The 15,958-nt window shown below is 41.4% G+C and overlaps 1 protein-coding gene across 1 annotated transcript in view; it reads right to left on the bottom strand.

The window, feature by feature from the left end:
- The window catches only part of LOC140492270 (uncharacterized), a 102,405-nt gene that overhangs the window by 73,821 nt on the left and 12,626 nt on the right, over positions 1–15,958 (bottom strand). Inside the window, exon 4 of the mRNA XM_072591212.1 lies at positions 2,146–2,371. Within this exon, the coding sequence (XP_072447313.1) occupies positions 2,146–2,371 (226 nt within the window). The remainder of the gene's footprint in view (positions 1–2,145; positions 2,372–15,958) is intronic.

Genomic DNA, 15,958 nt, shown 5'->3' with positions numbered 1-15,958 from the left:
TACTGATAATCCCTAAAAAAAAAACAATTATTCCTCACATGACAAACTCTTTGTATGTATACAGACATCAGGGGAGCTCTTAAACAGAAGTACACTTGAACAAGGAAAGACACAGTGAAGTTTAGTCATCCAATAAATCAACATTTTTCATCTTCCAAATGCAAATAAAAAATGTACTAAAATAGTACAGAAAGAATTCAGCCTGAGAGTATAGCATGATTCATGTGTCTACTATTTCAATCTCCTAAGTAGACACTTGATCCTTCATAAAATATTATAAACTAACCAAACCAACTAGAATGTGACTCAATGAGGTTCTATTCATGATCCTGAAAAGTTGGCAAACTATCTATTTACTATCACAGGTGTTTAAACTGGAGACACTTTTTTAAAGCTAAAACATGCACTCCTGATAAAAGAACCTTCTACACTGTGATTCTGTGAAACATCAGCAATAGTTATATCTTGCAGTATCTATCACAAGTTGCTCAAAGTGTCACAAAACACCTTATAATCCCACAAGATCCTGAGTAGAGATGTTGCAATGAATAAAAAAATAAATCACTCCAAGGACCTAGTGCACAGGGCAGGTTCATCCCTCATGTTCGGTGGACATTTCTTGCCCAGACATATCCCTGAAACATCACGAAAGTTTCAGTCCCTCTAAGTGCCACTGTGGGGTGGCCAGTTGGAGATGGCTAGCACACAGGTTAATTCACACTAACAGCACGGGATTCAATATTGCTGCCGCGGAGGTGAATCTAAGGTCTAACTCCTTGCCCTACTTAAGTAAAAATTAACATTTTGCAGTAGTTTGGTTAAAAAAAAAATCCTTTCTAGTTCCAGCTTGTAAAGGAAAGAGCTTCCTAGAATGAAGCTTAAACATAGCTCACCTACTCAATGAAGGAACATTCCAACTGAAGGGCTCGGAAGCTCAGCATTACCCAAGGCCAAGCTTGTCTGAATTCAGGGTCCTTTTCAACATTAGTTCCAGCACTTATTATTCAAGGCTTCATTCCACAACAAAGCTATGCTCCCACTTTAAAATTTAACAATTGCTGGATCATGATCAAGCTCTGTGCTTATTGACTAACATGTCAAGTATGACTAACTAAAAATAGTAAGTCTCTTATTAACTGGGGTCTCATACACACGAAAATAAAAGCCCTCTGTTCAGGTAGTGGACCCTGTATACATTCCTACAGGATTTACAAACTCCACAGGAAATGGGTTTTCATAGTTGTCAACATTACCGGTCAGTCCCCTGGACGGGTACGTATTGGGGGTGCCCACTCAATGCCCACTTCATTGAACTACAGTCATTTTTGAGTTGGTTTTGATTTTTGTGACATGTGCAATGCCAAGACCAAAGAGGCCACCACCCGATACAGCACAGCACTCTGCTTCCCAGTTACTCCGTCATGTTTGTAGATTGAACATATTTTTTAAAAATTAGACAAAGCTCACGAGAGCAAGACAAAGCCCAATGACAAGTTGATCTGGAGCTAGGCAGGTTTTATTGGGAAGCCCAGGTTGGCGGACCCAATCCAATAAAAAACAAATCAATTCAATAAATAAATATCAGTGTCCAAGATGGACATTGTCAGACAGACAAACAGCACGGAATCAGACCCTTCAGACCAACCTGTCCATACCAAACAATCCCAAACTAAACTAGCTCCAAATCCTTTCCTAATCACTCACTTATCCAAATCTCTTTTAAACAACATTGTAACTTGTACCCACATCCACCATTATTTCTAGAAGTTCATTCCACTTGCGAACGACCCTCTGAAAAAAACATGCCCCTCACGTCTTTGTAAAATCTCTCTCCACTCACCTTAAATGTGCTCCCTAGTCTTGAAATGCTCCCATTTTAGGGAGAAGATGCCTACCATTAACTATCTATACCCCTCAGTATTTTATAAACTTCTATCAAGTTGCCTCTCAAGTCTCCCTTTCTATTAGTAGAAAATTCAAATTCCATAAATGTGGAAAATTAGCTGATCTCAACAGAAATATCAGCATTCAACGATTCATAGGACCAGGGGAGGGGAAAGTAAATCTCAGTTGACTGCATTAATTCTTTACCAAGTTCTTTTTTTTACAAGTTCAACTCCGGCCACCAACTGGACAAATCCTCACCTGAACTTTCAAATTCATTTTCCACACGGTTTGAGGCGTGGCAGCAGTGTAAAGGTGATGTGATATTCAGCTCAGGGTCCTCCTTGTGGTCACTGCGGTCCAAATTAATAGAGCTGCACTTCTCTTCCTCAGCGCCTATAGTCCATTGGGAACTCTCAGTGCACACCCATTTCGCCAAATCTTGGAGACGGATGATTATTCTTTTGGAGGCTGCAATGACCTCATCCTATCACACGAGAAAGTAAAGTTTAATCAACTGTTAATAAGTTTCAACTGGACTAAGAATTAAAACAAAATTGCAAAATTTCCATTCAGGCCTGCCTATAACATCGTAAAATGCTTCTCACACACAATTAACTGCACCCAAAGTTCAAGATATCGTAAGAGCAGAAACCTCTCCGATCAGTAAGACAAGGACGGGAGTCAGTTTGCTTTCTGACACTATTATGAGAATAATTCCAGCCAGAAACTTCATTAACAAAAGGGAGATTTCTGTACTGCACTGGAAATGCGAAATAGATTCGGAGCTCAAACTCTTCTGATCCACAGCTAACAGTAATACTGAATCACAACAGATTTCAATAACCTGATATTTGATAGTATAGTTAAGTCATCAATGCTTTACAAAGAAGTCCAGCTTAAACAATCACAATGTAGGTCACTCATCTGTATAGACAAAGATTCCAAGTTGGATTCTTCATATCTGAGAAACCACCTGATCTGAACAGTTGGCCACAGCAACCTAGGGACAGGAGGGCTATACTGGACAGATTTTCTTTGCTTCTGATCACTATTCCTGTCACAAAGGAGGCAATGGCCTAACAGCGTTATTGCTGGACTGTCAATCCAGAGACTTGGATTAACTGGGGACATGGGTTTGGATCCTGCCATGGCAGATGGTGGAATTTAAATTCAATTAAAAATCTGGAATTTAAGAAAAAAAGTCTAATGACGACCATGAAACCTTTGCCAGTTGTTGGAAGAACCCATCTGGTTCACTGATGTCTTTAAGGGAAGGCACCTGCCATCCTTACCTGATCTGGGCCTACATGTGACTCCAGACCCATACAATATGGTTGACTCTTAACTGGCCTCTGGGTAATTTGGGATGGGTAATAAATGCTGGTCCAGCCAGAGACACTCCCATCTAGTGAATGAATAAAAAAAATTATATGTCTACATTAAACTCTCATAATTATATGGGGAACACAGAAGTCCCAAAACAAATCTCTGGGAAATACCAATTCTGTGAAAAAATGCAAAAGTGCTGGGTGGAGGAACAAGCAATGAACAAAAGAGTCAGCACATATTTCTACCATCCTTTCAAGTGAAAAATATTTTTTTCACATCACCTCTAAACCACTTATTCCTCACCTTAAACCTTAGTCCTCTGGTCTTAGGCACATCCGCCATGGGGAAAGATATCTCACAATCTACCATGGATCTATCATTCTCATAATTTTGTATACCTCAATCAGACCTTCCCCCAACCCAACCTCCTCTGCTCCATGGAAAACAAACCCAACCTATCCAGTCTCTCCTCATAACTGAAACTTCTCACACCAGGAAACACCCTGGTGAACCGCCTCTGCACCCTCTCCAATGCAATCACAACATTCCAATAGTGTGGCAATCAGAACTGCAAACAGTATGCAATCTCTGGCCTAACCAATGTTTGATGAAGTTGTAACAAGACTTCCTTGCTCTATACACTCTGCCCCAGTTAATGAAGGCAAGCATCCTATATACCTTCTTCCCCGTCCTGTCTCCCTGTGCTGATACTTTCAGGGATCTATGGACTTGTACAACAAGATCCCTTTGTTTCTCAATAGATCCTAGTACCTACCATTCATTGTGTAAATCGTTCTCTCATTGACCTTCCAAAATGTATCACTTTGTACTTACAAGGATTAAATTCCAACTGCCATTGCTCTGCCCAATTTACTAGCGATAAAAGACTGAAGCCTGAGATCATCCTCCTCACTTTGAACAACATAAATTTTCATGTCACCTGTAAACTCACTAATCATACCTTCTACATTCACATCCAAGTCGTTAATGAGGTAAATGACAAACAGCAAGGGTGCCAGCACTGATCTGTGATGCACCATTGGTCAGAGGCTCCAAATCACAAAAATAACCCTCCGCCATCACCCTTTGCTGCCAATTTTGGATCCAGGTTGCCAACTTTCCTTAGATCACATGAGCTCTTACCTTTTGGAACCACCTTCAATGTGGGACACTGTCAAAGGCCTTACTAAAGTCCATGTAAACCACATCAACAGCACTATCATATTTAATGTATCTAGCAATCTTTTCAAAAACTCAGTCAGACAGGACCTTCCTGCAACAAATTCATGCTGACTATCTCTGTTCAATTGCCGACTTTCCAAGTATTGATTAATCCTGACCCTCAGACACTTTTCCCCCCAATAATTTCCCTCCCCCTGCTGTCAGACTATCTGCTCTGTAATTACCTGGCCTATCTCTGCTGCCCTTCTTGAACAAAGGAAACACACTAGCCATCCTCCAGTCATCTGGCACTTAATCGGTGACCAAAGTTTTTTTAAAAATCAATTTCATAATGCAACAGAGTCAGTCTCCCCACACTGATTTTTACATCTGATTAAACAAATAAATTTTAGTTGCAACAAGTTTGCAAATTTTCTTTTCCACGTTGAAATCTGTGTTTGACCATGAAATAACTCCACCAAGGCCAATACCCTGTTACTTACTCAAAGTTCTTGACACTGAACCAGCAAAGTATTAACTATCTCTGCCAGGGGCATTATCTCTTGCCTGCCATAGCAACCTCGGATACCTCTTATCAGGCCCTAGTGATTTATGCACCTCTCGGTCTGCTAAAATATCCAATACCACCTACTCAACAAATCTTAACATGTTCTAGAACTTGGAGAAAGTGAGGACTGCAGATGCTAGAGACCAGAGTTGAAAAGTGTGGTGCTGGAATAACAAAGCAGGCCAGGAAGCATCCGAGGAGCAGGAGAATCGACGTTTCGGGCATAAGCCCTTCTTCAGGAATGAGGCAGGTGTGCCAAGTGGGCGGAGATTAAAAGGCAAGGGGGAGAGAATTTGGGGAGGGGCGCTGGGAATACGATAGGTGGAAAGAGGAGAAGAAGGTGAGGGTGATAGGCCAGAGAGGTCAGGAAGAGGACAGTGCTGAATCCGGGGGTTGGGACTGAGATTAGGTGGGAGAAGGGGAAATGAGGAAGCTGGAGAAATCTATATTAGTTCTGTCGCAAATTCACCTGCACCTCCACACACATCATTTACTGTATCCACTGCACCCGATGTGGTCTCCTCTACATTGGGGAGACAGACCGCCTACTTGCGGAACGTTTCAGGGAACACCTCTAGGACATCCGCACCAACCAACCTAACCGGCCCGTGGTTGAACACTAACTTCCCCCTCCCACTCCACCAAGGACATGTAGGTCCTTGGCCTCCTCCATCGCCAGACCATGGCAACACGACACCTGGAGGAAGAGCGCCTCATCTTCCGCCGAGGAACCCTCCAACCACAGGGGATGAATATAGAATACAGGGACCGGGACAACAATACCAACTCCAGAAACCAGTGGAAAACCACATCCCCCATGCGCATAATTTGCAAGACAGGAGATCAAGGTGCAAGTTTACACTGCATTAAAATACAGATTCAATTATATTTGAACTTCATGGGCTGAGGCAGCTTACTTCTTATGGACTTCTGTCGCTAGAGAGGGGAAGGTTCTAATCCTGGTTTAGACTGGTATATTAACCATACAGAAGGGTCGATGGAAGGAGTTAAAAATTACAAAAGGTGTATTAATTGGAGGAATTAAAGTTCAATCTACACTCAATCTGGTGTCCTTTGGGAGTTCAACACTATTAGCATTAGCTGCTCCTGAAGGTCATGGGGTGGCTCGCTCATTACAGAGGGACACAACTGGTGGTGAATTTAACGGAGGGTCACCATGCCTCAGGTGAGGGGTGAGAGGTGGGACCCTCATGGTAATCTCAGTTGGTGTGGGTACCGAGCCCATGCGGTTGCTGTCATTCTGCATCGCAAACTAGCTATCCAACCAATTGAGCTAAGTGACTCCCTGTTTTGATACCACTAGATACCAATAGTGAAAACGGCTAAGTTAACATTGGAAATTTGGAAGTGAAGATAGCACTGAACGATATGATAATGTCCCCCTCTCTCTCTCTTGCAAACTGTCCCTCCAACTGCTACATCTTTCCAATTTCAGCCAGGTCACCAAGGGCAAGTGTTGCACACAGCCAAGTGATTTGTGACAAAAACATAACTGGGTCACCTTCACATGTCTGCCAGCAGCAGACTTGAAAACAATACTACATAGTACCCAGTTCACCTCTGCCTCAGTGAGACCAGAGGAGACCCAAAACTGAAGGAGAAGGGAGGAGTGGAATGATATTAAGTCCTCAGGAAAAGAAAACACATTTAATTGAAATTAAATAAACATCAATCCAGGTGGAACAGTGGCTCAGTTAATCAGAATTTTCCCAAAGTCAGGATCAGTTACCAATTCAATTCTATTTCCCCCAGAGATGCTATTAGTGATCACTGTTTAAAATACATTCACCCAAACAAGGAAAACAAACACCTCTTTCAAGCACCAATACGTCTGCTTAAAGGACAGCCAACAAACTAGTCAATCTGCCTTCAAAATCAACACTTAAAAACTCTCAAAAGCCCTCTCCAGTTTTGTTTTTAAAAACTTAAAATTTCCTGCCACAAACACCATTTCATTGTGAGAATTTTTATTTAAATTTATTTTAAGTAGTTCCACTCATTTGAGTGTAACTCTATACCGAACAAAAGAATTCCACTATTAAGCCCAGTTCCTCATACAAGCGAGCTTTTTCTCAATATCTTTAGAAAATGCTCCCACTGGGCAGCTCCTGTCAGATCAGTGGATTATGGCTATTGTTAAAAGCTCTTACTGCCATGGAAACCATGCTGGTCTTAACATTAAAACCGGGCAAGAATGCAGCAGCAATTCACTGCTCAAGATAAGCTCGATTAGTTTGTAGGATTTGGTACACCACAATGCATCATTCTCTGACCTAACTGCAAGATCTACTTGGTAGATTCTTTCCAGCACACACCAGCCATCAACATCCTGCAGGCAGGACATCCAACTTGGATGGGGTTGGATTATTTCAACTAAAAGCATTTTGGCAAGTGTTTTCTTTTAGCACAAGAGGGGAGTAAATGTCTGGAATGCTCTGCCTGGAAGCAGCAGACACAGGTAGCACTACTTAGAGGCATTTAGACAGACATGAGGAGGCAGGGAACAGAGGGAGATGGACCACGTGCAGGAAAATGGGATTAGTTTCGAATGGCATCATGGACAGTGTAGATATGGTGGGCCGAAGGGCCTGTCCTTGTGCTGGACTGTTCTCTGTAACTATCAACTAAGATGACTTGAAGTTGTTTCACACCTTCTGCATTCTGACACCACCAACATCTGATAGTATCAGGCTGCAAAACTTCAGCCAGCCCTGCCCTGCCATTCCAATCACAGACCCAAGATGAAAAGAAGTTAGAAAATTGCAGAGCGAATGACTCACTATTAGTTATACTCCTCCATAGACTTCATTGGCCATTTTTGCCTCCGTCCATTATTTTCACCAAAAAATGGTTCTATAGAATCCATCTACCAGGCCCGCTGTCAAGGAAAGGCCGCCAGCATTCTCAAAGATCCACCCCACCCTGGCAATGTTTTTCTACAACCTCTACCATCGGGGAGAAGGTACAGTAATCTGAACACATGAACCCAGCCGGTTTCAAAACAGTTTCTACCCTACTGTTGTTAGAATACTGAATGGACTCACAAACTCTTAACATTCGCCTGTACCTGTGTTTTTGTTTTTGCTGCTGTTCACCTATTATTTACTATCGATGTTACTTAACTCTGTGATCTGCTTGTATTGTTCACAAGACAGAGCTTTTAACTGTGCACCAGCACACGTGACAATCAATTCAAATACTGATGGCACTAAACTGGATAGCCAGCCCCAGACCATTAAAACACCTGATTAACCCCAGTTCCCTGCATTACAGTGGGAACATTATTGAGAAAAGGCTCACTTGTATGAGGAGCTGGGCTTAATAATGGAATTCTTTTGTTTGGTAAAGAGTTACTGACTGCATTGCAGACGATCACCAACTTCATGTTGCCTGTTAATCAGAGTGATCTCTGCCCCCAACTAGTACAAACCATCATGGCCACTGGCTGGAAGCATCAACAGCTTCACTGATTGTTGAGCAACCAAGCTACAAATCTGCTCACAAACTTTGAGCTTCACTGATTCATCATGCAACTTCAACAACAGCCTGAAAGCTAATCTGCAGCCCTGAAATGGGAAATGCAAACTGAGCATCAGGATGAGGAGAATCTGATGTGGGACACAGCAGAGGAGAACGCAGATCCCAAGCTTCTCAGTCAATAAGGTAGAAAAGAGGAGCAGGCCCTATATATGCAGGAGTAAGGTAAGTGTCCAGACACAGCAAGTAAGAGGAATTGGAAGCAGGTAGCTGTGGATGTGCATGCAAGGTGTCAAGTCTCAAGAACCCAAAAGTGATGTCAGAACAGGTTTGACTACCTCCTGGGTGGACAAGGGTACTGAATGCATCTTTGTGTCTCACTAAATACAACAGCAGCCTCAACCAATCAGCTCATCATTACTCACTGACTCAATCACTGTAATGCTTCATAAGTAATACTCTCTCACCAACCAAGCACCATTGAAAGTCTCACACCTATAGATCACAGGCTGCACATCCAACTATTTCATCATAAAAGGCACATCAGCCAAACAGACTGTATTATGGTCACCACTCTACCCCTTCTTCCAGTACAGATCTCACTGCACCCCCATGCGAGCCTTGAGCCACTTTAATTTGTGGATTTTATGTTGCATATGACAACCAATGTCACAGTTTCCAATGCAGCACAATCAGTATCCACACAGTATCAGTGCTGCATTGGAAGCTTGGACTGTTAACCACCATGGTTGAGAATTGCATCAAGGAGCCTTGCAGCTGTTCAGTAGTTTGTCTCCATACACATGGGTGGGTTTGTGGAACACCACTCCTAGTAAAGCAGCTCTGGCTCCATGGAGCAAAACCCACCTGTTCCCTCAGTAAGACAGTAACTCACCTCCTAACTTTACCACTCCATGCCAGTCAGTGAGCAGGCCCACACTGCAGCAATTCACGCTTGGTCCACCCAACTGCCTCTGGCAAGGCAGAATAAAACGTAGATTACTCTTAGAACAGAGAACCTCAATAACCTCTCTTACTCAACGAGGGAACAATAAACCGCAAGACAAGCAACAACAGCTAGGAAACAAAAATTCATTGGCACACATTTTCAGTCAGTGACAAACATAACTCTTGCCCTACTCTGATATTATTGCAGTGACTAAAGCAGATGGCAAATTATACTGAGGCTACGCCAGGCTGAAGTACTGATGTCTCACACGGATGTCATTTGTTGCTGAGTTTCAGATAAGAGAATTGCTTCTTGAACATCCTGAACCAATACAGGTTCCTTCAACCTCCTCCTATTACACCCTCTTCTGGTAGCTTGACTTTGTTAGAGTGATCTCAGTTCATCCTTAAACTCATGCCGAACCCCAAAGGACACACCCAGTAGTCCACCAAGTACAGACCCAGATTACCCAAGAACAAACCCAACAAACATTTAAGCAACCTTTGAAAGATTCTGATCCTTTGAAAGAACATTCATGTATCTGGTCTCTGCCTCTGATCAGGGCTCTGTTTGGATACACAATCACTCTGCTAATACCAGCCATTTAAACCTCTGCCCTAAAAAGAGAGAGACTTTTGTTAGATGACCTGATTAAACAGAGATTCCAGAAATTAAACTCTACACCAATTGTTTCAACATATTGTTAAGTAACTTGATAACTCATCCTTCTCCTGGCAGAACGTATCTAAATACAATAAAAACAAACCGCACATAAGCAAAACTGAATTTTTATTTCAAGCTTATCCACAGAATGAAACATAAGCAGCACATTTCTAATTTCTGTAGCTGAAGATACAAGGCTGCAACATAACTAGCAGCAATTACTAGTCTTATAGCTAGATGGTCGTTTTGATCAATGGTAAATTAGCTTTCCCACTAATCTGCTTTGACGCTATTGTGCAAGCTTGTGGCAAGTCCTAAAAAACACTGGTCAGAGAGTCTTGGATACTAAAAAAAGTCAAAGAACTTGAAGATAGCATGCCAAAATGTAACTAACATTGAACAGTGATGGTTTATTGAATCCCAGAGCAAGGTTGAAGGACCAAATGACCTACTTCTCATCGGTAGAAGGATCACTGGAACTAAACATTAACTCTGCTTTCTCTCCACAAATGCTGCCAAACCTGCTGAGTTTTCCCAGTATTTTCTGTTTTTAGTAGAGTCATACAGCACAGAAATAGACCCTTTGGTCCAACCAGTCCATGCTGACCATAATCCCAAACTAAGCTAGTCCCACCTACTCCTGGCCCATTTCCCACCAAACATTTCCTAATCATGTACTTATCCAAATATCTTTTAAACATTGTAATTGTACCCACCTCCACCACTTCCTCAGGAAGTTATTCCACATGCAAACTACTGTGTAACAAATTTGCCCCTCATGTCTTCTTGAAATCTCTTTCCCCTCACCTTAAAAATGTGCCCCCGAGCCTTGAAATCCCCCATCCTCCTCTTTGTTTTAAGTTAATTAAACTGAAAAGTTAATTAAACTAAGTGTCAAAAATTCAGTCCAGTCTGAATATCAGATGAATTTACATATGGATAACAGGCAGAAATAATATAAATTTTCCTTTGTCCTTTCCAACAACTTGAGTTCATAAAGCATTTTTTACATAGTATAATATTGTAAGATGCCTCACAGGAGCATAAGCAGCCACACTGGTTCACCATACAATTTAAAACCAGCTCAATAACACTAAATTTACTTCAGTCTCACTTTGTAATGTTTTGGGAAGAGACATTTTTGTAGCATCTTTATCAATTGCAATTTAAACTGGTAAGCAGTTTCATATTGAAGCAGTTCAAAACAGAAAGCAAGCACTGAAAAACCAATATTGCTTCATCAAGTTCCATCGCCCAACAAGTAACAATCGCACAACAGAAAAATTGAATTTTTATAAATACACTAACCATGAAAAAATCCAAAATCTTCAGAAGATGAAAACCCAGAAACATTAACTGATAGCAATCATCCAGGGTTAGATACTGTGCCCTCAGGAGTGTTTAAAATTAGCCAATTCCTTTCCTTAGGTTTCTCTTCCTCCTCCGCAGAAAATAACTACAGGGATCTGACTTCACTCAATAATACAACCAATAAAAAAACCACAAGTGTAGCCAGAACCAATTTTCCCTTTGATTCTCATCTTCCTCTCTGTAGTAGGCTAGTATAATTTAGAGGTTTCATTTTATATATTTATGTAGCGAGAATGGCCAATCATTTAAAGATCCCTCTTCATATCAGAGTCAGCCTGCAATCCAGGAGACAAAAGCCGAAAACACAAAGTCAAAGACGACAGCATCCCTTCAAATCTCATGAACTCTATTAACCGTACCCAATATTGATCTTGCTTTTTGTGCACCTTTTCTTCAGCTGTAACATTGAACAGAGCGAGGAATACAATCACTCAATGATCCTTTTTGGTATGATCTGCCTGCACTACATACAAAACAAACCTTTTCACTGTCACTACATGTGACAACAATAAATCAAATCAGAGTAACATCTGGTGAGATTCTATTCTGTAACACTGCCTGCTTGTAGTTACTGAGCTGCAGGAAGACAATAAAACACAGGTGGCAGGCAGTCCTGGCAAGTTAAAAAAACCTGTAACCTTAAAAGCAATAGCACTCACTTGGTTAGGTGTTCTGGGTAGAGAAATTTTGAAAGCAGAAATGTGCGCAACAATTAGGAACTTAAAATGAAAGTTTCTAGATTTTACTTGCTGAGTGCACAGCTTTGTCACATTCACACGAATTCACAAGAGATTACAGTAGGAAAACTTCTACATTTTAAGTCCAAATATTTCTTAATGTTATAGCTGAATACAGTTCATTTCAAACACTATTCTTGTTTCATAACTGTCCACTCTAGATATTTAACGACAAGTAAAGATTTCCCTTTAAGTGTCTAGGCTAGGAGCCAATGATTGGCTTGCAGACAAATAAATGTTAAGTTCTTTTTATTTTTTCTTCTTCCTTTGCTTCCCTCTGTTAATTTCTTCCTGGATTAACTGTGGTCCTGAACATGCCTGTTTCTACAGCTCTCCAAAAATAAAAGCAGGAAACAGAAATGTTAGGAATGAGAAGAATGCGAAACAGCACCAATTCAGAACATAGTTCCGAGTGTACTTTGATGTATACAGGAGGAAAGCTTTATAAATTCCATTTATTGAAATGCTTCTACATAATCAGCAGAACTAGACATAACTTCAGCATTTGTCCCACAACAGGACTATAAACTAAAACGCCACATCCAGTGTGATATTTCTACATTCTAATCAAACTCCAGAGTGCTGGAGAACTCCTCACAAACGTTTAATAACAACCTTGTAAGAAATTGTGAACAGCATGCAATTTCCAAAGAAAGCAAGATTGCGGCTTTAAAAGTACTACACTTGCTGTGTTCTCAGCTGGCACCCAACAGCAAGGTGCCGCAGTCAGGAGCGATGTAGGTGTTTGCCACCAAACACGTGAAAAGCTGAAAGCCTCACTTCAGAGTCTATGACTCACTGTCCTGGCTGCAGGTGAATCGATCAGTATTCATCTGGGAAGACCAAGGGATGAGATGCATTCTTAGCAAATGCCATGCGCCTTCCAGCTTCACAGAATGCCCAAGTCCCATCCACCACATGCACCCCTTCAAACTCCCCTCACTTGCACCCCCCCAAACCCACCCGGGACTCACTCATCCCCACGTCACATTACCGTATGCTCCATCCCTACCTTGGCCAACTCATTACACACTGGCATTAGATCCCCTAGTTTCCTGTCTAAACCTATCCTTACCACCGCACGCACCAACCTGCCCCTGACTCTTCTCTGGTGAGGAATTGAACAGCATGCTGAGCCCAGCACATTAGAGCTGTGGCTGCAAACACAGCCTCTCGTGGGAATTTTTAAATATTTTGAGTCCCTCGCAAGAAAATATTACATTTCAAAATGATGTCAGCATGAGCTCTAGTTACAAATCCAAAAAAGGAAAACAACCAGTCTTTTGATCAAACAGCAATACAACTGCTAAAGTACTGGTTGGTTGGAGCAAGGTTTTCTGACTGTATTATGCCTATTGTTCCCAATGACCAGGTGTATAGGAAACCAGAAGACGCAGGTTTAAGATCACTGAAAGAAACCATCCTTACAGCACTGGAGCCAGTACTAAGGAAAATAAGAGACACATCGTTAGGATGGCCATTACCCCAAACTTTTTGGGACTGGTGCTTTAGTGAATGACATAACCAGGGAAGCAGAGAGGGTTTAAACTCGATATCACAGGTAAGGGATCACATTTGGGTAGATGGATAAACTAAATGCAGATAAGAGTAGAGAGGAAAGTATCAATAGAGGAATTGATAAACATATCAAGACAGGAAGTCATAGACAGGACAAATCCAAGTGTAAATCAAACAAGGCAAGAGGTCAGTAAAATAATAAAAGGGATATTTGGCTAGGTACATGAATCAGAAAGGTTTGGAGGGATATTGGCCAGGAGTAGGCAGGTGGGAGTAGTTTAGTTTGGGATTATGTTCAGCATGAACTGGTTGGACAGAAGGTCTGTATCAGTGCTGTATGACTATGACAAAACCTATCATTTGAAACAGAACTGATTATTCTATTTGTGTTAAGTATGATCTGAAAGCTATTATTACCAGGAACATGGCTGCAGGATGACAATGTGACCTGTACATTGAAGGGTACATTACATTCAGAAAGGACAAGAAATAAGGAAGAGGCAAAGATGCTAATTATGGTATCTGTATCAGAGGATGACCGAAGTCCAAGAAACGAGGATTTGGAAGTTATTTGAGTGTAAATGAGAAATGGTAAAGGCAAGATGTCATATGTGGGTATGATATCTAGGCATCCTAACTAACCACATGACAAAACATAATGGCAACATAGCAGAAGGTGCAGTGATAATCATGGGGATTTTACCCTATCAGATGGTCAAAGGTAGCCTAAAGGAGGAGTTCACAGAATATTTTCAGGTAGTTCCTTAAGGGAGCTTATTCTGAAGTCAACCAAACAACAGGCTACAACAGAACTGGGACTGTGAAACGAGATGGGAATTAACCTCACAGTGAAGATGACCCAGGTAGCAGTGACTATCACATGACTGTAAAATTCATTCAGTTTGATGGAAAGACGTTTGGGTCCATCACTAGTAACTTAAACTGAAACAAGAATAACTGATGGCACAAAAGCAGAGCTGGCTAACGTGAACAGACAAATCAGGTCATGGGATAGGTCAGTAGAGATGCTATGGCAGACATTTAAGTAGATATTTCAGAATATACAGAATAGGTATATTTCAACAAGAAAGAAGAATTCTAATGGAGTTCCAATGTCTACAATTAACTCAGAACATCAAGATAGAATCAAACTTAAATAAAAGCATATAATTTCACAAAGATGAGTGGTAGGTCAAAAGATTGGACAGAATACAAAAAAGCAAAGAATGCTTAAAATATTAATAAGGAGGGAAAAATCAGCGTACAAGAGAAAGTTAGCTAGAAATATAAATCCAGATAGTAAGAGCTTCCATTAATGTTTAACAAAGAAAATGTAATGTGAGTGTTGATCCTATGGAGTGTGAATGTGGAGAATTAATAATGGAGATGGCAATTAGAACATAGAACATTATAGCGCAGTACAGGCCCTTTGGCCCTCGATATTGCGCCGACCTGTAGAACCAATCTGCAGCCTATCTAACCCACACTATTCCATTATCATCCATATATTTATCAATGACCATTTAAATTACCTTAAAGTTGGCGAGTCTATGACTGTTGCAAGCAGTGCATTCCACATCTATATGACGCTGAGTAAAGAACTACCTCTGACATCTGTCCTATATTTATCACCCCTCAATTTAAAGCTATGTCCCCTTGTGCTAGCCATCGCCAGAGGAAAATGCTCTCACTGTCCGTCCTATCTAACCCTCTGATTATCTTATGTCTCAATTAAGCCACCTCTCAAGCTTCTGTCTAACAAAAACAGCCCCAAGTCTCTCAGCCTTTCCTCGTAAGGCATTCCTTCCATACCAGGCAACATCCTAGTAAATCTCCTCTGCACCCTTTCCAAAGCTTCCACATCCTTCTTATAACGTGGTGACAAGAACTGTACGCAATACTCCAAGTGCGGCCACAACAGTGTTTTGTACAGCTGCAACATGACCTAGTGACTCTGAAACACAATCCCTTTACCAATAAAAGCTAACACACCGTATGCCTTCTTAACAACCCTATCAACCTGGATGGCAACTTTCAGGGATCTATGCACATGGACAACAAGATCTCTCTGCTCATCTACATTGCCAAGAATCTTACCACTAGCCCAGTACTCTGCATTCCTGTTGCTCCTTCCACCACCTCACACTTTTCTGCATTAAACTCTATTTGCCACCTCTCAGCCCAGCTCTGCAGTTTAACTATGTCCCTCTGTAACCTACAACATCCTTCGGCACTATCCACAACTCCACTGACCTTAGTGTCATCCACAGATTTACT

The sequence above is a fragment of the Chiloscyllium punctatum genome, chromosome 20 (assembly GCF_047496795.1).
Source record: "Chiloscyllium punctatum isolate Juve2018m chromosome 20, sChiPun1.3, whole genome shotgun sequence".
NCBI classification, from domain to species: domain Eukaryota; kingdom Metazoa; phylum Chordata; class Chondrichthyes; order Orectolobiformes; family Hemiscylliidae; genus Chiloscyllium; species Chiloscyllium punctatum.
This window is presented reverse-complemented; position numbering and strand designations above follow the sequence as displayed.